The sequence below is a fragment of the Gekko japonicus genome, unplaced genomic scaffold (assembly GCF_001447785.1).
Source record: "Gekko japonicus isolate JY-2015 unplaced genomic scaffold, Gekko_japonicus_V1.1 scaffold414, whole genome shotgun sequence".
Classification (NCBI taxonomy): domain Eukaryota; kingdom Metazoa; phylum Chordata; class Lepidosauria; order Squamata; family Gekkonidae; genus Gekko; species Gekko japonicus.
In genome coordinates this window covers 1,010,421-1,038,075 of record NW_015162491.1, presented here as the reverse complement: position 1 = coordinate 1,038,075, position 27,655 = coordinate 1,010,421, and the positions used below count along the sequence as shown (strand labels likewise).

The 27,655-nt window shown below is 42.5% G+C and overlaps 2 protein-coding genes across 2 annotated transcripts in view; one reads left to right on the top strand and one right to left on the bottom strand.

Annotated features, from left to right (window-relative positions):
* GNA13 (guanine nucleotide binding protein (G protein), alpha 13) overlaps positions 1–16,302 on the bottom strand; it is a 52,059-nt gene extending 35,757 nt beyond the window's left edge. Inside the window, exons 1-3 of the mRNA XM_015406007.1 lie at positions 15,971–16,302; positions 5,889–6,055; positions 3,214–3,440 (exon numbers count right to left, since the gene is read on the bottom strand). Coding sequence (XP_015261493.1) covers positions 3,214–3,440; positions 5,889–6,055; positions 15,971–16,302 — 726 coding nt within the window. The remainder of the gene's footprint in view (positions 1–3,213; positions 3,441–5,888; positions 6,056–15,970) is intronic.
* A 2,444-nt stretch (positions 16,303–18,746) lies between these two features.
* Positions 18,747–27,655, top strand: part of RGS9 (regulator of G-protein signaling 9) — an 87,778-nt gene continuing 78,869 nt past the window's right edge. The window contains exon 1 of the mRNA XM_015406006.1: positions 18,747–18,800. Within this exon, the coding sequence (XP_015261492.1) occupies positions 18,747–18,800 (54 nt within the window). The remainder of the gene's footprint in view (positions 18,801–27,655) is intronic.

The following is a 27,655-nucleotide window of genomic DNA, read 5'->3' as shown; positions in this document are numbered from 1 at the left end:
CCCCCCGAACATTCTAATCTCTCACCGTTGATGTCTGGACTTAGATCCCCACAGAGGCCATTTCAAAAGGTTTTGGGGGGAATTCAGCTGTCCCTGAAGGGATTTTTTTAGTTTTTGGATTTTTCTACAAACCCAGGAAGTCTACTGACTATGTAGGAAAAGCTGTTAGGGGAGAGTGAGCCCCCTGTTGGTGGAAATAAGTATCCGCACAGGGAAAAAAAACCCTCTTGAAAATAGAATAAGGATGTTTGTCTTTTGTAGCAGAAAGATTTGTGGCATCTTAAAGACTAATTACAAGCCTTATATTGTATAGCACTTTTATTTTTTTTAGCTACCTAAAATTAAACATTATGATGGCATATATTCTGGAGAATTAGATGCATCTACCTCATACTACGTGCTAGTATACAGCATCACTTCTACTGGCCATTATTTTCAACAACTGTACTTTAAACTGAATATTCCCTGATGTTTCCACACTGATCGGGATATAGTCTTGGATTTTAACAGAATATGAGCTAAACAACCATTTTCAGTCCAGAACATTTAAAAACTATTTTAATATGTGTCTGTTTTTATGTTTTAACTATCCATAAGCCATCAGGTACCACTGGTGGAGAATGTGGAACAGAAATTAATAAAACTAAATAAAGAAGACTGACAAAATTTGAGTCCAGTGGCACCTTTAAGAACAGCAAAGTTTTATTCAAAGGGTAAGCTTTCATGTGCAAAGCACACTTCTTGAGACCAAATTAAGCTTTTGCACACCACCCTAACAAATCAGTGAATACTGAAAAGGCCACAATAGTGTCAGAAACAGGTGAGTTTATTCTGTGTTCCACATTTGCTGTATTAGCAAGAAACCCAAACCAAGCAAAGCCTACCATAGAAAATACTGAAATTTCCAGTGTTCTCTGTTCCTGTTGAGGAATAATGTGTGAAAGGGAGCAAAAAATGAGTCAAACAAATAAGATCCCATTTTTAGAGCAACAGAGAAGTTTCCCAGAAAACCCACATCACTGCTTAACAATAACACACTACTAGCAATGAAAAATAGGTTGGATCCAGAGTATCATGAGTGGAGCTCTGCTTGTAAACAAACCTCTCACTGCAGCCCATTTTATTTCCCCAAATGCTGCTCCTGGGGTTGGGGCACTCTTCAGAGAAAAATGAAGCATGACATGGGGGTTGGCAGTGGTAGGGGGAAATTGGCAAAAGTCATTCAACTGACCTTGCACAAGCAAAAATGCATTTCTACTCATAGAAGGAACATTTGGACCCAACCCAAAATATTCAGAGGAACAGAGATGAAGTATACTTCACCTCAGACCACAAAGGCATGTAACAAAGAGTTAAAACTTTATTCAACATTATAGAATATACAAAAAATCATAATATGTAAGATTCAAGTATATTACTTCAAGAATGCATTGCACACACACTATAAATCTCTTAAATCATACAGAAATCATATCACCCTGATCGTTGTAAGTATTGTACAATTTTGGTAGTGGAAAGCACCATCAAGATACAGATGGCTTATGGCAACCCCATAGGGTTTTCCAGGCAAGAGATGTTCAGAGGTGGTGTGCCACTGTCTGCCTCCATGTCACAACCCTGGTATGCCTTGGAGGTCTCCCATCCAAATAGTGGCCAGGGCTGACCCTGCTTAGCTTCTGAGATCTAATGAGATCAGGCTAGCTTGGCTATCCAGGTCAGGATATTTTAATTTTAAGCATTTCTAAACTCACTTCTGTTAATGTAATGGCAGTCTGATTTAGGAAAAATATACCAGCAACATCCAGGCTGCAGGCAGTCCAATAAAATACCCTTATTTCAGGAGGCCTAGATTGGAGGAACACCACACAGGATTGTACTGTTCAGTACCGATGTAACATTAGAGATTGTATGTAAACCACAGAACACAATGCTTTAAATGCTTGCCCTGCTCCATCCCTCCTAAGAGGGGGTCTCTTCATTTTAGTTTGTTAACACATTTGGTTGTTTACATTGGTCCCACACTCCCTATCAGAATTTTAAATATAATCATATATAGTAACTTTTTAAACAAGATCCATCAGTGATTCTTTAACTCATAATCCACTACCCCAAATACATACCAAAGTCCACCAATTAAATAGAATATATGCTACCTTTTATGACAACCATAGCAATCGGGCTCACAAAAACCCCTGACCCACAGACAAGTAAAATCAAAAGATGAGAGATACAACTATATACCTTTTCCTCAAAATACTACCATCCAGATGAAATTAATGCCCACCTCAAAAGAACAGCCTTATGTTTCTTATAGAAGGCAGAGCACAGGGGATCTCTGGGACTCCCTGGGAAAGGTGTCCAATAACGCTGGAGCTGCCACCAAAAAAGCAGCGGAATTCAAAGAGAGGGTTCAATCAAGAGATGGCCTGGGAAAATCTGAGATGGCGTGCAGGCGTGTAACGAGGAAAAGTTAGAACATACTCCAGACACGGCAACTTCATTTGCACAGGTAAACTTATGTAATGCGCATATGATTCAGAAATGTCAGCCATACATTCAAGGAAACTCTTGTGCCCAACAGCCATCAGCCATCTTCTTAATATTATGCTTGATTCCTGTTTACTGAGTGCCAATTTAAGCATATGCGGGGGGGGGGATACGGGGTCCGCTATTTAATCATCAGGGTGAAACTGAAACAATTCCACTTTGCTTGCTGTCAGAACCCACTGCATATTGGGGAAAGGGGCTGACTTGGGTTAACCCTAAATTTCCAAATGTAGCCAGAATTTCTGGGGAAAAAAAAACCCTGTCAGACTCACAGATCACCACCTGAGGTTGCTCTATGGCCTCCTTTAATAATCACTGGAACACAGAACACTAGCTTTTTTCCTGGACTAAGTCCAAGCATATTTTTGAAGAGAACCTGAAGGTCATTCTTTACACACTCTAAAGTGTAAGTTCAAATGCCAAGCTCTGCTATTGCTCCGTTGCTTGGCCTTGTGAAAAATAAGTTCCACAAAAATTGATTTCTGGGGAAAAAAGTCAAGCCTGATTAGGCTATGTATCTTTACTTACATCTTAACCTACAGTTGTTACTCCAAGAAAATCTAATTGCTTTTATAACAGCAAAGAAATAGACCATCGTTTCAACTGCATTTTTTTAAGGGTACCATCTCAACAAGAACAGCATTAAGAAAGATCTGTGCAACTTACCAGCTGAAATTCTCTGCGCCTATCGTAGGAATGTTGGATACCACTATCTGCCCACAAGGCTTTTATTGCTAGAAGGTACTGTAAAAAAACTGTGGTCTCCACCATTCCTTGCGCCACCAATGCTGAGCGGGTATCAAAGGCCATCAGCTTGTCACCATTCTTTTGGTTAGCAGGATCTCCCCAGGGAATATGAAGTTTCTCTCGAGCATCCACAAGGACTCTTATTCCTAAAACAAAATTGAAAGTTCATTAGTTTTCTAATCATGTCAGAACTTGACATTAGATCCAATGAAGTTTTCTCTCGGTGCAAACAACACTCAGATATATGCAGAAATTGCCCAAATCAAGAAACAACTGTGGGTAATAAGCAATACATGGGAAAAAATTGCTAACAGTAGACCCATTTAGCACACAAAGATGCCAGTATCTTCCCACATCAAGATAAGGGTGAGAACATGCATTTTCTTTACTCATGTGCAAGGGCAATGCAAATGGCACAGCCAGATTACAGTCGCATGGCATAAGGTCACACTGAACTGGAAATGAAAAGGCCTTGGGGGAAAAACTCTATAAAAATGGGTGAAAAAATTGCCTCCCCTCAGAATTTCCAACAGGGTTGCCACTAAAATTTTATTTTCCATTTCCCTGACTGACTTTTGTTGATTTTCCTGAACACGGTTCAAAAATGCCCCCAAGTTTTAAAATGCATAGGTTATATTACACTAAATAAAGGCTTGATCAAATGATTTAAAACTACACAAGTACTGAAATGCAAATATTTGTTAAGATAAGAGCTTCAATATGAACTTATTTAAACACTGATTGTTTAAACACGGAAGGAACTGAACACATCTGTTTTGAAAATGCACCAAAAATTACACGGAAGGAACCTCAATATATAATCTCTAACCATTAACAAATGACAGACCATTTTTGTTCTTGTTTAAAAATACACTAAAAATTATATAAAATACATTTCAATGAATGCCCTTTCTTATATGCCCAGGGATCCTGGAGATTTTTTTTGACATCGTCTGGGCGTGGAACAGGGATCACTGGGGGTATTTGTGAATTTCCTGCATTGTGTAGGGGGGTTGGAATAGATGTCCCTTCCAACTCTATGATTCTACGAATATTCTTAAAAATGGTTGAGAAATTGCAATTAAAAATAAAGTTAGATATCCCTGCCCTGGATAGCCCAGGCAAGCCCGATCTCGTCACTTCTCAGAAACTAAGCAGAGCTGACCCTGGCAAGTACTTGGAAGGGCAACTTCCAAGGAATACCAGGGCCGGAATGCAGAGGCAAGTTACCAAGCCACCTCTCTGAAACATCCTAGCCCTCTTAGGGGTCACCAGAAGTCACCATGACTTCCAGGCTCGCAAGCACACACACACACAAAATAGTAACCCCCCTAAATAAATAAAGTTAGAGTACAAATACTCTTTTTAAAAAGATTAAACAACAGTATACAGCTATCACTTCCACAGTTTTTTCTTTTTGTTTTATAGCTCTTTTAGTTTCTAATCAATCATTTCTTCTTCCAGTTTGACTTGTTTTCTCAGTCCTTTTTTAGCATTTTCAAGATGTTTAATTTCTCCCTCAAATTTCTTGTTTCCTTAGAGTTTCTTCTTGCTGCTTATGCCGTTTAACCTCTAAGTACTCTGTGTATCATGTATGAGCATGCCTGACTGAGTGCAACATACTCCTATAAATTACCACAGATTCAAGTCCTCCAGAACTCAGGACAGCATCATAAACCTGGCATTGACAGACAACAGTTTCTTCATGCAAATTCTCTATTAACATTGACTTACTAACTGAAAATCTACTTTCAACTGAAGCATTACCATGAGACAGGATACGACACCTCTTGACAACATTCCATAAGTGTGAGAAATTCTTGTTGCCCTTCAAAATACCACTTTAAAATGTATCCAATCCAACTTCATCATCTTGTTCTACCACCTATGCTTGAAATCAAGCCCTGAATTTATTGGGGGCAGCTGTGGTTAAAGCAATGTACTGTTGCTTTGATTTTTCAGCTGCTGTGTCATTGATCTGATTTGTCAAAAACAAGGATATAGAACATTCAAGACACGTAACATTCTCCAACATGAAGACTACATGTTCAAAGGTCAATCAATTAATTTTCTTCTATTTTTCGGTCACAATTGTTTTTCATTTCTTTGTTCATTTTTTTCAGGAAAAGGTGATTTACATTTGGCCCATCCATAGGCACCTATAGTAATTCTGCAAATGGTAAAGAAGACATATCTTGAAACTTCTGAAGGTCTTCAGCAGTAGCATTTTGAAGAAAAACACTGGTGATGTACTGTGTAGAAACTTTTTGGCAGCATTCATTCCAAAAACAAAGCACTAAATACATCTGACCCCTTTGAAGCACCTTATTCAAAGCTTCATCAAAACAGGTAACAAATGTTTTATTTGTTTCAGAGGAAGGTCAGAGAAGAATGGCACTAAACTAAAAACCAAAGCATACATTGCTTTTGTTTTCCAAGATGAAACTGTCAGGCTATTTGGCTACCTGAGAACATTCACTTGAATAACTCACTGATGTTGTTACAAGAGTTAAATTATGCCTTCTTCACTAGCTGCAAGGTTCACAGGCACTCTACTGTCTTAACATCATCTCTGATTCCAAAGGCAGCCATACTAGTTTGTGTAGCAGGTAGTTCATTGCATATTTCATCATCCTGAACATGTTTTTCAGCGTTTTCAGAGTTTTTCTCTTCCTCTCCTGTGCTTTCATTGCCTGAACCAAAACACACCACAATGGATTGCTGACTTGATTTTGTTTTCAGGTTCTTCTGATGTGATGGTCTTTGTGCATGAGAGTACACAGTTCTAATTTCCATATTACTTAGTTCAAAAGTTCTGTAGCATACTTTATAATATTTCCTGCCCGTGTGACCGGGGCCTTTCTTCTCTTTTTCGGTCACAACTGTTTTTCATTTCTTTGTTCATTTTTTTTCAGGAAAAGGTGATTTACATTTGGTTTATCCATAGACACCTATAGTAATTCTGCAAATGGTAAAGAAGACATGTCTTGAAACTTCTGAAGGTCTTCAGCAGTAGCATTTTGAAGAAAAACACTGGTGATGTACTGTGTAGAAACTTTTTGGCAGCATTCATTCCAAAAACAAAGCACTAAATACATCTGACCCCTTTGAAGCACCTTATTCAAAGCTTCATCAAAACAGGTAACAAATGTTTTATTTGTTTCAGAGGAAGGTCAGAGAAGAATGGCACTAAACTAAAAACCAAAGCATACATTGCTTTTGTTTTCCAAGATGAAACTGTCAGGCTATTTGGCTACCTGAGAACATTCACTTGAATAACTCACTGATGTTGTTACAAGAGTTAAATGATGCCTTCTTCACTAGCTGCAAGGTTCACAGGCACTCTACTGTCTTAACATCATCTCTGATTCCAAAGGCAGCCATACTAGTTTGTGTAGCAGGTAGTTCATTGCATATTTCATCATCCTGAACATGTTTTTCAGCGTTTTCAGAGTTTTTCTCTTCCTCTCCTGTGCTTTCATTGCCTGAACCTGTACTTGGTTTTGAACCAAAACACACCACAATGGATTGCTGACTTGATTTTGTTTTCAGGTTCTTCTGATGTGATGGTCTTTGTGCATGAGACTGACTACACAGTTCTAATTTCCATATTACTTAGCTCAAAAGTTCTGTAGCATACTTTATAATAACCTTTGTATTTATCTGCAGTAACTGATGACAGCCATGAAATGGACTCAGCATGGTATGACATCCAGCGATTGCGTAAAAACCGTCTCAAAAGCCATCTTCAAAATGTAGTTCCCAATGCAGCCTTCAATAGAAGCACTGCTTGTCTAGAAAGTAGGACTTTTCTGGGCCTGGAACTTACTGGGTTCCAGAATGTGTAATTAGCAGATCAGCAGCAAGGAAGGAAGTGGAGCTTTAATGTTTGCAGACCATTTCTACAATCTAGTGGAAGTAGACAAACCCATCTGCAAGTTTTTTGTTTGAGAGGGAGAGCAAGAGCTTGTTCTCTGTAAATTTCAACAGGAGCAGACAAACCCCATTTGCAAACCTTACTTTGCATAGTGCACTGTTGAAGTTGTTCTCTGTGAAATCCAACAGTAGCAAAATTCATCTGCAAGGTTTTCATTCAACTCAGCTCTGGGCTCAGCAGAGGTAAAAGCATCATCTCATGTATATCATTCCATTCACAACCCCAATGTACTGTCTATTTGGTGTGCAGGGTTAGGGAACTGTCTACGAACACATGCTTAAAACTTTAAACCTTGTATGCAAGGTAAATATAGTACTTGTAGGAATGTTCTATTCCTGTGGATAATTTTCAGGTTACATGCAATTGTGTAACTATCTTGTGCTGCAACTAGTGGGTGCTCTTAATAAGGCCCAGACTGAGTCAGGTTGACTAAATCTATTTCTTTGGGTCCCAAGTAGTTTCCTACAGTCCTATTTTTGCCCTTTTTTGTTTCAGTGCTTTATAAAAGCGCACATTTTACAACTGAGTTTGTGCCAACTGTTAAGGGTACACAGACCACTGATACTTCAGAGCAGAGGCTTTCACTGGGCCCGTATATGTTTTTAACTGCCTTTCTAATAAATACATGTATTTTTGTATATGATTATTATACACTAGGTTTTTAATATTGGCCCTTTATCAGACTTCTTTAAGACACTCAAGCAGCCTACAGGAAACATGCTTAGATACAATGCTCAACAACTGGAAATTATTGTTTTGTTGAACATCACTGAAAACTGAATTGACACTTTTTGTCTGTTGACTATTTCTGACCTCTTCTTCATGTAAAGTGAACATCTGATGTTTGTTTCTAACAGAAATGCTGTTATTTCCTTTGTGCAGATGTAGAGAAGAGAGATCTCTATGGAAAAAAATAACATTTTAAAATAGTTTTTCCTTTTATTAACACAGTTCTGTATTACAAAGTCTGATGTCCAAACAATTTGCAAATTTATTGTTGAGAGTAGTATTATGACATGCTTGGACTTTACAGCTGGCCAGAAGAAATAAAGCTCTATTTGTTAACCTATCAAAATATTTCCGTCTTCAAATCAACTTAAACCGATTCGTTTCTTTAAATACAAAAAAATTGTAGGAAACCAGATTCTCCATAAAAGAATGCTGTGTCTTATAAGTTCATTTTATTCTGTTTTACTGTTAACAACCATCAGCCATGAACATTTTCAAAATCATATAATCAAATTACGGAATACGTGTGCTGCATCATTACATTACACTTGTATTCTGCCAGTTCACTACCTCAACTGCCACAAGTGTAGACTGTTCTCCTGCAACAGCATTTCAAAAGTATGTCTTAATCACATTTCCCCTGACATTTGACCCATTTCCCTGACCAGTTTCCATTTCCCTGACTTTCCCTAGTTTTCCAGAAAGTGGCAACCCAGTATTTAGACTTCAACACATATACACGCCAGTTCCAGGCACTGAGAGAGGCTAAGATTGATACAATGCAATTGCATGTTTTTTTATGAATTAACATCAACTCAGCACTCTTACATAGTATAAACAACTGCGAAAGAGTTGTATAAAATAATAACAAGAACAATATTCAGTTGATTGCATGCTATTTTGGGATATACAGGCCATGGGATTAGACAGATTCATGAAAGATAGGTCTATCTGTACCTACTAGCCATGGTGACTGATGGGAACCTCCACGTTGAGAGGCACTAAACCTCCGAATCCCAGAGCCAGGAGGCAACTTCAGGGGAAGATCACGGCCACTGTGCCCTGTTGTTGGCCCTTCAGAGGATCTGGTTGGCTTCTGTGTGAGACAGGCTGCTGGACTAGACAGACTACTGGTCTGATCCAGCAGGCCTCTTTGTCTGTTCTTATATTCTTAAAAAGATGCCCAAAACAGGTAACAACATAAAATCAAAAACATCATAAACTCACCACAAAAACTAATAATAGTAAAGCAGCATCACAATGCATCAAAACCATCCATCCATTTATTTATTGTATTTATACCCCGCCCTCCACGCAAGCGGGCTCAGGACGGTTTACAAGCGAGCACGAGCGCCCACGCATAAAAACAAGATAAAACAATAAAAACATTAATATCAACATAAATAAAGTGCTCAGTAGAACCAAGATGGTCTCCGAATAAATTACAAGATGATATCAGTCTTCCATTGGAGGTGGTATTGTCCTGTATTTGGTACATAGCCTGTCCTGTGGTACTAGCGCCACACAATATTATGGCAGATCTTCCAAGAGCTGTCCCCCTGGCCCTGTTGTTACCCACACTGATGGTGGTGGTAGTGGCGGCCCCTACGTGAAAGCCTGGCAGAAGAGCTCCGTCTTGCAGGCCCTGCGGAACTGCATAAGGTCCCACAGGGCCCTGATCTCCTCCGGGAGCTCATTCCACCAGGTAGGAGCTGCCACTGAAAAGGATCTGGCCCTGGTCGCAGCAAGCCTTACCTCCCTGGGGCCTGGGATCACCAGGTGATGTTGTGTCCCCAACCAAAGTGCCCTTGGGGGTACGCATGGGGAAAGGTGGTCCCTCAGGTGGGTCGGACCCTGGCCATTTAGGGCTTTAAAGGTAAGTACCAGCACTTTGAAACGGATCTGGTATGCTATTGGCAGCCAGTGCAGCGCTTTCAGCCCAGGCTGGATGTGCTCCCACTTGGGGAGACCCATCAACAGCCTGGCCGCCGCGTTCTGCACTAGCTGCAGCTTCCGGATCTGCAACAAAGGCAGCTCCATGTAGAGAGCGTTACATTAGTCTAACCTCAAGGTGACCGTCACGTGGATCACTGTAGCCAGGTCATCACGGTCGAGGAAGGGAGCCAACTGCCGAACCAGACTAAGATGGTAAAACGCTGATCTGGCAGTGGCTGCCACCTGGGCCTCCATAGTTAAGGAGGAATCCAGGAGCACTCCCAAACGCCTAACCTCCAACGCTGACACCAAAGGCATCCCAACCCCGTACCGACACAACTCAGGCACAGGACCTCCGTTTTTGCTGGAACTAGTTTCATCCGGCTCAGCCTGAGCCACCCAGCCACTGCCTATAATGCCCGGTTCAGATCTTCCGGGTTGGAGCCCGACCGGCTGCCCAACATCAGAAAGAGCTGGGTGTCATCTGCATATTGATAGCAACCCAGCCCATAACCCCTGGCAATTTGGGCAAGGGGGCGCATGTAGATGTTAAACAACATCGGGGAAAGCACTGCCCTGAGGCACCCCACACTCAAGTGGGTGCCTCCAGGTCTGCTGTTCCCCTATTACCACTCTCTGTCCCCGACCTTGGAGAAAAGAGGCAAGCCATTGAAGGGTGAGCCCCTTTATCCCCACGTTGGCGAGGCGACGGGTCAGCAGCAACTGGTGGTCGACCATGTCAAATGCGGCCGGCAGATCTAACAGCAACAGTGCCGCCACACTGCCTTGATCCAGATGCCTCCAGAGGTCATCAGTAAGGGCAACCAGCACCGTCTCCATCCCATGACCCGGGCGAAAGCCGGACTGGAATAGATCAAGGATAAACCCAAACTAATGTTTGAAGGCATTACAGAATAAAAATATTTTCAATAAGGCCTAGAAAGATGGTGCCATACTAAACCTCTAAGGAAGGGAACTGCATAATTTGGGGACTACAGCTAGAAAAACCCACGTGAGACCATACAACCGCAATTTAGATGATGCAGCTCCCACAGGAAGACCTTGTTCATGACGTACCAACTTGAAAATTCAAAAAGAAATATTAATTTAAAAATAAAATTAAAAGCAGAAAGTGCTTTCATGGCTACAAAACTGAGAGATAAAATGAAACACCAAGGAGTGCTGGTGCAGTACAGTGGCTAAGAACTATGAATCAGGTGGTAACCATCTAGAATTTCATTTCATTAGGAAAGCTCCTTTCTCAGTCTGAGCCCCTTCCCTTGCAATAGAGAAATACTGGCCTACCTTTTTAAAGGTGCTTCACATTCATAATCTTGTTGTAATCCTGTTCTAAAGATTACAACAAGATTATTAATGTGACGCAAGGTAGAAGACATGCATGGTGCCTGAACTCTCTGAACTATTTTGGTGTTAACAAATATCTCATCTATAGTTTTTAAAATAAATGTATTTTACATGTATCTGATGAAAAAAGATCCAACTCTTGAAAGTTTATACCCCCAAAATCTTGTTGGTCTCTAAAATGCTACTACGCTTATATCTAGCTGTTTTAATCTAAACCAAAACAGCTACCCTCTGAATTTACTTCTATGACGTTACTTGTCTAATATCAGACAGTAAATAATTATTATACATAGTAACTTTAGTTTGAAACTATTTCCCCCTCTTGCCACACATTCTATGTTAGTATATAGCAGGGGTGTCAAACTCATTTGTTATGAGGGCCGGATTTGACATAAATGAGACCTTGTTGGGCCGGGCCATGTGTGTCATAAAATGTAATACCAGGTAGCGGAGATATAAACTTTATAAAGGACACAAACACAAAGGGTTTTTTTTAACTTAAAATAAAAACATGCTTAAAACATTAGCACTCACTGCAATATTTTGTTCATTTAACAGTGTCTGATAACTGACACCTCCTGCTCTGAACTACTGCATAAAGATGTCTGTGCTGTTACAATCTTGAGTATGCTGTTCAGGTGTGTATCTGTAAGCTGAAAACCTACAATGACACAGCAGCAGCAGAACTGGAAGAAGAAGCAGAAGACAGCCAGTTCCACTGTGGGCCTGATAGAAGCCCTCCGGGGGCCTGATCCGGCCCCCGGGCCGCATGTTTGACACCAATGGCATATAGTCTTAGTGTGCAAGCAAGAAATTACTGAAGGCTGTTCTTAATGCAAAATAGAGTATAATGATTACTAATTAGAGAGCTTTTCTGTTGTTTGGGGGAGTCTTCCAATGTAAGATCTTCTAAAGAAAAAAGGAAGCATTTACAGACATAACGTGAAACAGCTATTCCTCAGTCCCTATTTTCTCTCAACCCCACCTACTCTACCAGATGACTGTTGTGGGGAGAGGAAAGGAAGGCGATTGTAAGCCGCTTTGAGACACCTTATGGTAAAGAAAAGCAGGGTATAAAAACCAACTCTTCTAAACAAATTCCATGACTATTAGCGTAAAACAAACTAAGCCATGTTTATCATCTGCATCAATATTTCAAAGTGGCACTGTTTAATTCTAAAAAAAATCAGCCATGCAATATAGTCTCTGCATCCTTAGATTAGTGAGTATTATAACCACAGTTCCCTCTAAACTGCGTTAGGGGGCACTGGTGCAGAACATTTCAGAGGGCTGCTCAGAGAATTTTAGTTTCAACTCACAACATTCTTTCCCATTCCATAGGAAACAATGGATGGGGGCACCTCCTTCTGGGGCCCACAGAACTGAACCCCTGGTCCAATCTTTTTGAAACTTGGGGGCGGAGGGTTGAGGAGAGGCACCAGCAGCTATGAAGTGAATTTGGTGTCTCCACCTCAAAAAAACAGCTCCCCTCCCCCGAGCCCCAGATCTATTCTTCATTATAGTCTATGGGGCTCATTGACTATAATAGTCCCCATAGGCTATAACTGAGCCAAAATCACTGATTTTTTTCACCCCTATTATGTTTTTCAGTATGATTTCTAAGCTGTCTTGAGTGACACAGAAAAACGGGATATAAATATTTGAATAAATAAGTATTTTGGGCAGGTTGATAACATTTAAGCAACTTCCTGTTTGTTAGGTTAGGCAGGGTTCTGACAGTGATTGTTCCACCTCTGGTATTCTTGATGTGTAATGCTGGTTGTCATGTTTTACTAAAAAAAACCAAAGTAGACCACAAGAGCCTCCCCCCCCCCCAAGTGCTGGTATGTTTTCTAAGGGTCAGCGCAAGGCGACGGTCCAAGTCTACCGATACAGTGGACTGGAACAGCTAGACCTGTTCTCTGGAGGCCGGGTCCACCAATATAATAGAAAGGGGCAAGGAGACCTGTTCTCCAGAGGCCTGGTTTACCCCTGTAGAGGACAACATTTTGTGTAATGAAATTTGACAATTCTGTTTTCTTGTATAATGTTTAAATTATTCTTAAAATATACTTTAAATATAGTTTAAAAGAATTCATTCTGAGATTTTTTACAAGATTACTGAAATAATCTTCTAGTCAAATCTTATAGTCAAATATAGACTCACTCACAACTTTACCGCTACTAGCTTTTTTCGCTCATGAGGTAGAATTTTTTGCTCACAACACTGTGGAGCTTAGAGAGAACACTGCTTATAACTGGGTTGAAAAAAGCTGAAACCAAATGATAGCAATTAAATAATAGCAATTATAACATAAGCACATCCTGATGGCACTTGCATGCATGAAAGAGAAATATATAATCTGTGTAGGACTTTAAGAGTGCAGTTACCCTGAAGGCAGATTTTCCTAGGACAGAACTCTTAATGTGACCAATTATATACAAGCTTCAGAGAATTTCTAACCCTTATGGTTGTGTATAAAAACAGTAACAATCCAGAGAGTCAGGAACAACATTAGTCCTCCCCAAATCAAATTCAGAGATCAAAATAAAAATATTTAGATATGTATAATGGTACCTTCAGGTACCTGGGAAATAGAGAACAGGACTAGCTCTCCCAGTGTAGGGCTACAAGTGACTACAAGTGACAAATTGAACAAATGTTGTACCAAGAATTAATCACCTCTAAGCTGCTCACTTTTCCTGGAGTATTATGTGGCCAGGAGCAGTCAGAGACCTGAGCATCTTTCAAACCAGTGTAAAGCACAGATTTTGCATTATAACTTATTTCTTTGGGAAATCAGTGGTTTTTTACACATCAGTTAGCTTATATTCTTCTCCCCCCCCCCCTTAAAAAATTGGGCTTGGCTTGAGCTACAAATAGTGAAACAGTATACTGTAAGATTCCAGTTGAAACCTGTTCAGTCTCGTTTTCACTTTCACTGCTACCTAACAATTTGCTGTATTGTACACGAGATAAATAAATTTCAATGGCATCTAAGATGTACAGTGTCAAAAAGAAGGATCAGTACAGAACGTAAGTCTACTCAGCCAACTTCTGTAGCACAAGAAAGTATGAAAACACTTTAGGCAACTACACAATACTGGACATGCTCGGAACAAATGTTTTATGCTTCACCTCCTTGTGAGAACATTTCTCTGAAATTCCTTGTAACATGCTCACTATACTCTCCCAGTTGTATAACCCCTGAAAATTCTCCTTGGTTTTCCTTCTGGCCCCCATTTTCACATCTCTTTACATAATTAATTAAAATTACAGATTATTATAATCTGTATACTGCTAACAAACAAAACAAGGTAATACAAACTGCTACTGATAAAACATGTTCAAAATGGCTAACAAACACAGTGCAATTTCAGGCTGCACCTTCTATTCAGACTGCACCTGATTCAACTTTGTTCCAAAGTATGGCACTATGAATGCATCCCCTACTGGGTTTCCACTCCATCATCTTGGATCTTTTGTTTTTCTGTTCCTCCAACTCTGTTCTCTCTCATGGTGTAGTTTGACTGTTGGCTGCACCAAGTCAGCTATGTGGAACAATGAACTCAACTGAAGCTCCGTATTGCCTGCTTTGACTGATGACAGTTCTCCAGAATCACTGCTACAGAGGGATTTTCACAGCACCTGCTACCCAAATTTCGTTAGCTAGAGAGACCAGCCATTGGACCTAGGCTCTTCTGTATGCAAAAAAATGTATGCTTTATTACTAAGCTGTGGGTCCTTGAGGTGTCCTTTTGATTACCAAACATGAGCCATCCACCATTCATGCCTGCAACCTTTCCACTGTATAAAAAACAAACAAAAACCCCTCCATGATCAAGTCCTCCTTTTATAGATTCAGAGTCTTCTAGCTACAGTCTACTGGTCACAACTTGTTGCAGTGTGTGCACTTAGCCATGGTTACTCCAACTTCCATAGCCTGATGGTCATTCTCTTTCTACATATGCCAGTCTCATGGTTTATAAGTCTATCCTTGACATAACATACCAGCACAGCAGCTCCAATATGAAGCCTCTAAGGTCCCAGCCACACCCTCCATCACCAAATAACACCGTGCATTAAAAAAAGAAAAAAACTTTTGACGTTTGGCTTCACTCCCAAACTGCCATCCTGATACTTGCGACCACCACCCACCTATGTCGTTCTTGCAGACTCTCTGTCCCAGTCCGACCCCTACTCTAACCCCCCCCTTCCTACTCAAGCCCACCTGCCCCTACTCACCACCAGTGTTCCCTCTAAGCTGAGTTAGTGTGAGCTAGCTCACAGTTTTTTAGCCTCCGGCTCACACATTTCTGTCTTTGCTCAGGAAGGCAGGCTCCAGAGCAAACTAATTTACGCAGTAACCAAATCGCTCGCTCACCACTTTAATGCCAGTCGCTCACAAAGTAGAATTTTTGCTCACAAGACTCCACAGCTTAGAGGGAACATTGCTCACCACTTGTTGCACAAAGTTACCCACCTCTTCAGAACCTACCCTACTCCGCGTCCCCCCTAACCACAGTCCCAGCGGGCAAACCGCCAGGGAGACCCTCCCGAAAGCGCACCACACGTGGGGGGAGGGCAACAGAGCGGCGACGAGGCGGGGGTTGTGCGTTCGAGCCCAGAGGGGACGGCAGAAACACCGATCAGCCTGACACAAGCGGACGGTCCCGTGCCTGTCCCCTCCACACCCAAGTGCTCCTCACAGCCCGCCCTCTACGCCTTCCGCATCCGACTTCCGCGGCCTCGAGCTCTGCAGCGACTTCCCGGTCCTTCCCGCTCCCTCCCCTGCAGCAGCCAGGCCTTCCCGAGCGTGCACCCCGGCCGGCCTCGTCGGAGTTTCTCCCGCTCCAGCCGCCTCTTTCCTCCCCTCGCGTTTCCCATTTTTTTTGACGAGCCGCTTGACGTAGGTCTTCTCGCGGTAGAGGCACTTGTCGATCTCCTTGGACTTTCGCTGCTGCTCGGCCTCGCTGCTGTTGAGCAGGCAGCCGGGAAAGCAGCCCGACAGCGGGGACCGCGACGGCAGGAAATCCGCCATCTTAGCGAGCACTGCCAGCCAGGGAGCGGCCGCCGCGGCCCCGCGCTGCTCTGCGACTGCGCGCCCACCAGCGGGGCGGGCTGGCCAGCCAAGCCCCGCCCCTTCCAGGAGACCACGTGACGCGGGACGCGGCTCGAAAGGAATAACGTGACGGACGACCAACCAAGCGTGTCCTAAGGCGCCCCCGTCCCGTCCCGCATCTCCGGGGATCTTGACAGAGGCAGCGCGACGTAGATCCGGGCGGCAGCGATGGCGCAGGCCACGCCCTTCTCTGATTTGGCGCCTCAAACAGCCGCTTGGCTCACTCGGACGGCGACCCGGCCCAGTATCCAAGGGACGCGTTACCGTCACGAAGCTCCTTGACTTCCTTTCCATGACCATAAGAGCATGAGTGTTCGCGGAGTGCTCTTCAGTCTCTTCCGACCCCATCTTGACTCCGCGACTCTGATGAGCAGCTGATTTATACAAACCACCCTGTAGTACAGTTACTTGAGTGTTTTCTCCCTCATCGGGACCAGGAAATCTTCATAGGGTTGGTTACCAAGGATTGGTTACAAGGTCTACTGTGAACGTTCATCCGTTCACACAAAACTGAACTAGAATGCTCAGAGCGTATGTAGAGTGCATTCACCTCCTTCATAACACATAGACTTGGCATTCATAATCTTGTGCCTTGGGGAGAGGTCGGAGTTCACTGGTAGTGCTCACCTCTGACTCTGGGAAGCTGAGTGACCTGACAGATGCCTCCCCTTTTGAACACGAACATATCCAGGGCCATCTTCAGAGACTTGAAGGGAATGATAGTCCAAAAGGCCAGTGAGATTTTTCATGGCCCGTCACCGATTCACCGTAGAGGAGGGGGAGAGGAGGTCTGCTCTGAAGCCCATGACTGCCCTCAAGGGTGCAGCAGAGACTGCATTTCAGGATTGTTATTGAACCAGCTGAAGGTGCAGAGGTATGTCCATGGACCCATGGTTGTACCCAGCGTAGGCGCTGGGTTCAAGATGCTAGCTGGTGTCCTAGGAACACCAAGTTTACCTTACAGGGCAAGTAACGGACCCAGGATCACAGATCTGGGAATTGTTCCTGGAGGGACAGGCTGCTGTGCTGGAGAAACTGTGGCTTCTGTGGGGTCCTGACTGTTTATACACCTGTTAATATTACATATTACATATGCATGGCTGGATGATTTGCAGCACTGCCAAGAACAGAGGAAACATCCCTGCATGGGAGCTTGTCTAGCTGCAGACCCTGGTAGCTAATATAGCTCCTATAGCAGGCGCTTTAGAGTGCAGCAGTGACTGAGGGCCATGACGGGGCATCCCAGTGAAGAGCTCTACCTGCTGTGCCTTTTTTGTGTAAGGAGGTTTCCCAGCCACTGTTGAGGGATCAACCAACCTTTCCCCCCCCCTACTCCATTCTTTGTTTCCCCCCCCCTAGCTGTGTCCTGGGGCTTACCATCCGGCTGTTTATCTGAGGTAGAATGGATGGGGTATATGGCAGAGGTGGGTGGACTCTTGAGAAGCACCACTTTTGGAGGATGCTGCCCTCTGATGAAAGGGAGATGTGTTATTTCCAAACACTGAGTCACAGGTGAATGCTGGCAGCATTGTAGTAGACCCCTGACTCATGCTGACCATATTTGAAGACCTGTACCCTTTCTGTTTCATTGTTTCACTGATTAAACCACAGTGTGTCCATGGCAAACACGACTGCTGCATAAAGTGTCAGATGGAGCTAAGGTTGGTTACACTTTTATTTAGCAAAACTGAGGTGTTCTTAGCCCAGCTTCCAAAAATGGGATCCCTTCTTACTGGATACATGCCTGAGCATCTTTTAGCAAGATACAGAGTGCACTGTTTTTAAGCATGTTTTAAATATAGGTTTTACTTCTTTCAGTTGGCTGTTTTTTATTTTTACCTGCCCCAAGTCTATAAAATGAATAAGGTGCGACTTCAAATAAACTCAACATCGCCAGATATATGTAGTGACTGTGAGTGGGAAGAAAGGAAGGAGATTCCTTTTAAGTCTGTTTGTTTGCCAATTGCATTATATATGAGGATTACCCTTCTAACAATTTCTAATCCTTGGAAGGTTCTGAATGTTGAGGGATTTGCTTGAGATACATACTCTTCTCTTTTCTGATCTCAGTACATGAGTGGGGCTCCCTCTAATGCTAGTAGCTGGAAAGGCTCTAGGCACTATGCAAATAAGATCCCCGTTCTCCTTCCTGATTGGTTACGGCAAAGCAGCGTCTGATTCCCTCACTGCCTTTATTTTCCAGACTGGGGAGTTCCACTAATGCAGTTTGCTTGAAACCAGTAACAACAGCAGCAGCAGCAGCAACAACCACCACCTCCACCTTCTCTGCCATTGGTTAAGCCTAATTTTTTTTTTTTTTTAAATCTTCCTTCGTAGCCTTTGTCTTGAGTAAATAGAGCACAATGACCATCAGACCCATAGATAAAGGCCAGCGTTACAGGCCATTCCTGAAAAAGGTAACTCGCTATTGTTTTTAAAATTTACCTGGTAAGCAGCTCAACAGGAGCACCTATTGGAGGAACCCTGAATGCATCTGTAAAGTATCTATCATTTGACAAGAATGACATGTCGTAGATATTTTGTATGCAGGTGACAGAGATGTTATCACTATAGGTGTACCTTTTTCAGTTTTTAGAATGAATAATTTTCTAAGAATGTTGTGATTCCATTAGTTTAGTGCTGAAATATGATTGTTTTTCTCTCTGTGCTCTTTTGCTCTAAAGCAATTAGAGACAAAAACCCTTGATTTCTAGAATCTCCAAAGGAAAGCAACCTGTTACATAGCCTTGTTCACATGGCAGTGGTAGAAATTGCTTGAAATGCAATTGAGCCAGGGTGGAGGTTACAAGCATAATGAATATATTGTATTAATTCAAATTTTACTCCTTACTATTTTGTTTCTATTTCTGTTTGGAAGTTTTCTATTTGCATTTTTGTTAGGGGTGCTCTTAGAGTGGAGTAATTCTGCATAGGGTTGTACTGTTCATTCTGGTTCAGTTCTGGTTAATTTCTCTCCCCCTTCCCAGAGCACCTCAGCAATAAATTGTTGTTGTGGATCCTGACCAAAGACATGCAAGATCTGATGCTTGCACACAAAGGTTGTTAATCTAGAATGATTACCACCCCAGTACTTACTACCTTTCACATGGATTAGAACCCTTATTTGACCCAGTTGCATGCGTAGGAAGGATGAGGAAAATCCACTCCTTATCTTCTTTCAAGGAGTAACTAATCCATATTAAATGTTCTTAAGTATTTGTTTCTTTAAGTATGCACCCTTAAGGACTTGCCTGTGATGTCTTTTTCAAAGTATGGCACGAGCTCTGATACCTGCCTGTTTATAACCCAGTTTGGATATATGTGCTTATACAATTTTTTAAGTCTGTCAGGGGGAGGGAAAACAGCATGGTATAGCCCGATCTCGCTAGGTCTCTGAAGCTAAGCAGGTTTGGTACTTAAAAGGGAGGCCATCAAGGAAGACTCTGCAGAGGAAGGCAATGGCAAACCACCTCTGCTTCTCACTTGCCTTAAAAGCCCCTTGCTGGGGTTGCCATAAGTCATATACAATTTGACGGCACATTACACACACACACACACACGTCTATCAGGTGTTATGAAGACAGCTGTATTTAGAAATAGGTCTTCCTTTGTCCCTGCAAGTGTCCATATAAAGAGAATTTTAATAGTGCCCAGCATGTGAAAAGAGTTTTAATATGGAAGGTAAGCCAGCTATTCTCCCATGAGTGTTCTGCTTTTTTGTGTGTGTGTGTGGTTTATCCTGGTAATCAGAATTAGCTGAATTGCCAGTGATACACCCAGCTGCCCATTTCAGGTCTGTGTGCTGCATTTAAACTCTGCACATTTGGGAACAGCACAGCATATGTGCACATTTGCATCTCAGCTTAAGCATCAACACAGGAGGAGGTGGCAGGATTACAAGTGAGAAAAGGAGAGATGAGAGGGAGTGTGAATTTATTCTGTGTCACAATATTTGTCATCCATTTTCAGTGTTTGTACTTTTAATACTCAAAGAAGGTTTCCAAAATATTTTCCTTTGCAGCTGTTTTACCTAAAGCATATGATTTATTATTAAAAAAATAAAGAAGAATTGTTTATATTCCCTTTTGGTTTATACTCTTGCAAATTCTACAGAGGAGAAGGATCACATTAGAAGATTAGTTAATGTGCTACATGTCACTTGCATTACAGGAATATGTTTTCATTCAGACAAAAAAGCCTCTGGTTTTTGCCACAGTAATAGATTAGCCTTGTCTATTTTTTTTATAAAGCACAACATGAGAATGTGTCAAGTGTATCTCATTTATTAAAATTCCCCAGAGATTGTGGGGAGCTATGCTTTCTTTTTTGTGTGAGTCTCCCCTCCCCAGTAATATGTAAAAGAGGTTGCTGGGTCTCCCTTTTCAGCTCCTGTAACATCACTGCTACATCTAAGCTTGTAGCCCTCCATTACCTTTGTGTGAAAGGTTTTGAAATTGCACCTAAAAAGGTGAGCCTACTGTGAAATAATTCTCTGTACTGTAATGGCAAATTGCTGTACTAGTGGGCCATATTGCTACCATCCAATACAGGGTTACCAACAGAGGAAGTGACAGGATTGTAAGATCAAAATTAAATTATAAAGGATGCTGCAAAGCTTAGACTTCTGTTTTGCTTGGGATTTGCATCTTCTAAAAGCTGACTTAGCATTTTCTCATCTGTAAGATTGTTATTTGGAAAATAGTTAGAAAGAGGCTGCACTGGGAAACAAGTAGTGGGCCCTTCAAAATAATATGGGGTAAGGAATCAAGAGTTCCCAGTTCACAGCCTTTTTTGAAAGGGTATTTGCCTAACTCTGCCATAAAGAACTTCCAATGGGAAAGGCATTCAGGCGGGCCAGAGTAAAGGCATGACGTTGGAATGGGGAATCTAAGATGGTGAAGTAATGAGGTTTCACTCCATGTTTTTGGTAAATACCTAGACTGGCTGCTGAACAAGTGGGAGGATGCAGGGGGAACATTTTTTGAAATTCATGATCCATAAGTCTTTGTTGAACCATTCTTTTTGTATGTAATTCATCATATAGAAGAAGAGAATATATCGTAATGCCTAATTTCTGGAGCTTATTGATAAAAGTGGAAAACCAAATGGTAGTATACCAATCTTCAATTAAGAAAGATAATAGACTTCCAGGATCTAGTCTAAAGTGGACTGGCCATAGTCCAAGCCCTAGTTTCTAAAAAGTGTAGACCTAACTCTGCACATATAGATAGATAGGGGACACATTTGGGAACTCCCAAAATTTGTCAGAAAAAGGATGCTTGAACACCCTCCATATTGGGATTAAAAGCACTAATCCACAAAGGGATGCCATATAACAACTGAGGGAGAATTTTTGCATTGTAAATTTTAATGGCTGCCGGAACAAATTGGTTACCTCTTAGATAATAGAACTATTTGATTTGTGCCGAAGAACATTTTACTAATCTTACGGTTCTGTTTTGATGTTCTGAGCATCTGAGATTGTAATTAAAGGTAACCCCGAGATATTTAAGGGTCTTCACTTGTTCAGTTGCAGTAGAGCCAATACGCCATTTGTACAGGCACCATTTCTTTGAGAATATTAAGAAGAAGAGAAGAAGAGATTGGATTTATACACCGCCCTTCACTACCCAAAGGAGTCTCAGAGCAGCTTACAAACTCCTTTCCTTTCCCCTCCCCACAACAGACATTCTTTGAGGTAGGTGGGGTTGAGAGAGCTCTGACAGAAACAGATTAGAGTCTGCACACTTAACCACTACACCAAACTGGCTCAAATTGCACCCAAACCCTCATTATTATTTATTCACATTAATGTTGTGAGCCTCCTTTTGTCCTGCCCTCTGCTGCCTTGGTTGGGGGTCAGGCATACTTCCCCACAGGCCTCAGCATGGGAAGTAGGGGGGGTTCCACCACACAAATCCTCTTACTTTCCAGGACTGGCTCCCTTTTGGCTCTCTCTAGTGCCAGTGTAGCACAGTCCTTAATTCTTCCCCAGCCCAGTCAAGAGATGTACTTTTTATTTACCCCGGTCCCACCCTTCCACTCCTGTCCTGCTACCACACCTTCCCAAAGTGATTAAAGCAGGAGGATCAAACCCTGCCTCCACCTGGTACTTCTATCCCCCTCCTGCTTCCTTACGGTCCTGCCTTGGGGCCTGATTTAGGACTCCTTCTCACCTCCCTCTTTGGCTTACCTGAGCTCATCCCCCCCCCCCCAAATTACAGAGTTGAATAGACAAGACATGGTCAAGTCTGTGCCCTTAAGACTAATAGCTGGATTACAGATGCAGTACAGGGGATTAACCTTTCTATCCTGTCAGTCTAAACTTACATCCATGCCATACTATTATTAGCCCTTATGAGAAAAAAAGGTAGGCACACTTACTTTGCCTAGAAGAACCAGAAGGTTTTATTCATGGTCTATGACCAGAACATAAATCACAAACAATAAGATGCCTCACTGGGGCATTACAACAATAATAAAATCATTCACAATACAATTTGAGCAATGCCTCATGATAAAAACATTCCAAATACAGTAGAATACTACAATGTCTACTAAAAAGTTTGAAATCTCAACAATCCACTACATGAACTATTACAGTTTTTCTCTGCCTTGCAGCAAGCCAGCAAATCTAACCACCTGGTAATTGACGTTATAGTGCCTATCTGAAAGAAAGCTCAGAAGGCACGATCTCTGTCTACTGTTTAAAGGTAATGACATAAGCAGAGGAAGGGATTCACGGAAATTGTTATACACCTTAGTGTCGAACAGGATGTGGTCTAGAGATTTTAGGCCTTCATTACAGCAGGGGCAAATCCTTTCTTCATAGGGAATCTTTTTATACTTTCCTACAAGGACAGGAGGGAACTGTGTCACAGCACATTAGCGTGAACACTCTCCTATACTCTTGATTTAATAAGTGGGAAAGGTAAGGCATAGGGGTTGTCTCCAGACAAAGTCTCCCTCTCCCTATTCTATTCAAATCGTATTGCCTTGCAGTACCATTAATCCTCTGTTTGACCAAAGCCTTGGCTCTATGCTCTAAGTTGAGCATAGAAATTGCTTGGAAAACCCAGTGCCCTTATCCATGGAGTGCCTTATCCATGGAGGAGCAGAGGAATCTAGCAATATTAACCTTGACAATCCCCTTGGGAAAAATGCTAATTTTAACCAATACAGAGTCACTGCTAACCATAGCCTCGCCTCCACCATTATCATACCCAATTCCAGATGCCTGTGGGCATTAGGGACACCGTTAGGCACTTGTAAAATTGTTCTCAAAAATTTAGATTGAACCATGTCCAATTTCCCATGTTTGAAGTAATATTAATTGGGGCTCCATAGGTAAGCTGCGGTGGCTCAAGTGGTTAAGACGCTGAACTGCAGGCTGTGGAAGGTCGGTAGTTCAGCAGTTCGAGACCCGGGTTGCCACATGATGGAGTGAGCTCCCGTCTCTAGTTCCAGCTCCTGCCAACCTAGCAGTTCGAAAGCAAAACATTGCAAGTAGATAAATAGGTACCACTTTGGTGGGAAGGAAACAGCGTTCCGTGTGCCTTGGTGTTTAGTCATGCCGGCCACATGACCACAGAAACGTCTTCGGACAGCGCTGGCTCTTTGGCTTTTAAACGGAGATGAGCACCGCAACCCTAGAGTCGGATTCGACTGGCTATCAAGCAAGGGAACCTTTACCTTTACCTTTACTAGGTAAGCTGGGCCAGGGATTTGGCCTTAAACAATCTTAAAGCTGCTGCCACACTTTTGCCCCCCTTGTGCCAGTAGAAATTTTGAATTGCCCCTGAGCTCCTTTTAGCATCAAAAACAACAGAATTTATATAAACCATTCTCAAGCTGTTGGCCTGAAAGAAGACTCCTATTTCTTTCCTTCCAAGGCTAATAAAAGGTGTGGGGTTTTTTGGCAAAACCATCCCCACATGTGCTGTAGTCCCAAACTGGGGCCTGGTATGCCAGCGTATCTTTTTAAAAATACTGGGAAGACCTGGTTATGACTCTTTCAGAATCTCAACTGTTTGGGGCCTAAAAATGAGTATTGTCCAGGTAAAGAGCACACCTGACCAGGAGCCGGAAGCTTTTCTAGCACTACTAGAGCAAGGGAAACAAATGGGTTGTTTATGTGTGGGTGGAGTCCAATGCTCCCTCTAAGCTGTGGAGTCTTGTGAGCAAAAATTCTGCTTTGTGAGCTACTGGCATTAAACTTGTGAGCGAGCAATTTGGCTACTGCACAAATTAGTTTGCTTCGGAGCCATCCTTCCTGAGCTAAGACAAAAATGTGTGAGCCAGAGGCTAAAAAACTGTGAGCTAGCTCACACTAACTCAGCTTAGAGGGAACACTGGTGGAATCTCCTTGGAGTCTGGGAGAGCATCAGAGGATAGGGGAACCTTCTGCTTGTGGCCTCAAGTAGCCCATCACAAAAAGCACCAGAACACAAATTGGAAGGTTTGCGACACAGCTGCTAGGAGTTGGGGGCCGGAGGGGCAAAATTTCTGGATTCCTAGTCACTCATGGGGCTCAGCAAGGAGTTTCTAGTGTCTAGCTATATATTTAACAGCCTCCTTTTTGAGCAGAAGGGAAACCCAAATCTGTTCTTCTCTTTACTTGTGGTACACAGTTGGCTTCATAACCTGAGATGTGTGTCATGGAGGAAAATCTTATGAAAAAAAGTTTATTTTTTTTTTAAAAAAGCAACACAGAGCAGATCTTTTAGTGATCTTTTCTTGGGTCTCCTAGGGGAGTGTTTCCCAAGCTGTGGATCAGGACCCAAAAGTGAGTCACAAAGGCTCTGAAACCGGCTCACAGGCCAGCCCTCCTTAATGGCGGCTGCTGCCCTTTGCATGTATCTCTTTCTTTCCTGCTTGCCATCTTGTCACATTATCATCTCCCCCTTCCTTTTCGTGACAAATAATGAGGGGGGGGGAAGCCATCTGGCTACTACTAACTTCATGGTAGCTGAAAGAAGGGAGGGGGAGGTTGGAGTGTAGATGGGAGCTGTCCAGCGTGCCATTGAAAAACCAGAGGAGAATAGAAAGAGGTATGTGCATGCATGGCCTGTGTCTTGGTATTGCTCCTTCAGCAGCTAACCTCTTGTCCAGTCCCCTGCAGTGCCACACTGCCTTCCACATGCTGTGGGAGCTGTACTGCAGCAAGCCCCTTGCCACCAACCTCTTCCCCACCATTTGCCTTCACATATCTCCGCAATCGAGCACACCCCAAGCACCCATCCTCAAACTCCAGCTCTGGCCCAGCTGGCAGAGGAGGAGGAGATGAACTTCCATTTGCTTGGCATTGATTGTGGGGGCAGCTGCACCCTTAGTGTGATAGTTGTTGTTTTCTCAAAAAGATCTGGTTGGGCACTATAGAATACTGGAATAAATGGAATACTGGGATAAATGGGTGCCAAGGTCATAGTTTTCCTAGGGCACCTAAAAACCTTGGGCCAGGCATGGATGGGTCACTGCACAAAGTAAATTTAGATTTATGGGTCACCACAATAAAAAGATTGGGAAACCACTATCCTAGAGGGATGCACAGACTGGACAGCAGCAGTCAGCAAGCAACCAGTAGTTCACAGGCTACCTGTTAGAGACTGCTGTTCTAAGTTATGTGGGTTCCAGGCAGTAAGAGGCTTTAAAAGCAAGCATCACCTCCATGAATTGGGCCTGGAAGCTTGCAATCAGCTAATGCTCTTGCCACAAAATGCGCTTTGTATTTCTCTTGCCTACCAGTATTGACCTGGAGTCAAACTTCAGCTTTGTGCACTAGCCATAGCTTCTGAATCATGTCTGCCTCATGTAAAGTGCATTATGGTAGTCATTCTGGAAGGTTATGAAAGTATATATTAGTCTGGCCCTTATCTCCCCAAAACGATGGAGGCTGTACAGAAAATGTGCAGCAAACTGAGAAAAAAGTACTCCCAGCTGCTGCCCCTACTTGCTTATCTAGGAACAGAGGAGGCTTCAGGAACATGTCCAGGCACTTAATGTGCCCGGGTAGGAAGATTATCATTCTTTCTCCGTTTCAGAACTCTTTCAAGAGCAGTGGAATTACCCACCACCACCACCTCCAGCATGTCTAGATTCACTGTCCATATGTTTGTGTCTAAACACTACTCCCCAGGCTACACTGACATTTCCTAACCCTTGCTGAAAGAATCTGTGGTGGGGAGGGTAATGACACCTGGCAGGGGACTGTGGATTTCACATGTGGTGGGAGTGATCATGACTATTGCTCTACCAGTGTTTTGTTCAAGGGCCATGCAAGTGAACACTACATTTAAAAGGCTCTATGGTGTTGGCTAAAGCATCACATGGCGATGGAACCTGTGATCTGTGGATGCAAGGAGTGCAGATCTCCTCTGCTTCCCCTCCATAGCCCTTTCCAATTCTGAGAAAGTTCATTACTGGGGTAGAGGGATTCATGTGTGCTAATTGCTGCATGGGTTGGGCTGCTGCAGTAGGGAGAGGGGCAGAGTTGCTCCTTTATGTGAGTGGAGCTGTATACACGCAGAGATTTCCCAGAAAGCACATGTAGAAAATTCAAAAGGTGCCACTGAGAAAAATGCAATTATAGAATGGGGCTGATGTTTTTTATACTTTTTCTTGCAAACAAGAAGTTAAGCAAAAAAGACAATTGGGTTTGTAGAAAGCCCATTAGCTATTCTGTCTGAACTTAACCTTTATCCTTAAATCTATGACTCATGACTGAGACTATTGTGAAATCCTATTTTTTTAATTCAATAGGACCCTTAAAATATGAATTGTTACCCATTTGCTACCTCAGTGCCTAATATGCCTCATTAGGTAGCCATCAGTGGGGATAATCATGTGTCAAAAGTTGATTTGTTTGGGATGTATTGGCTGAATCCATTAAATGTTCATTTATAGACTTTTTGTGCTATGAGGTGTAGAACTAGGCTTAAAATGCACAGCAGTCTGTTACTGTTGGGGTGGTTTTGACCTGGGTGCTGGGGAAATGTGCTTTCAGAAGCAGAAATTTTTTTCTAACCCAAGGCTTGAGGGTTAATTAATTATCTAACCTTAGAAGCCAAGTTTTAATACTTACCATAATTGGGAGGCAGATGGATAGACTCAGCTGAAATGCTGTTATTGCTTTGCATATGAATTTTGAATTTTCATCTAAACAAATGCAAATGGGGAAGAAGTGGGAGAGAAGAATGGGTAATCATTTATAGTGTGGGGAGATGGGTCAAAAGGCAAACAAAAGGTGAGCTTTGCACAAATAATACAAGGTGGA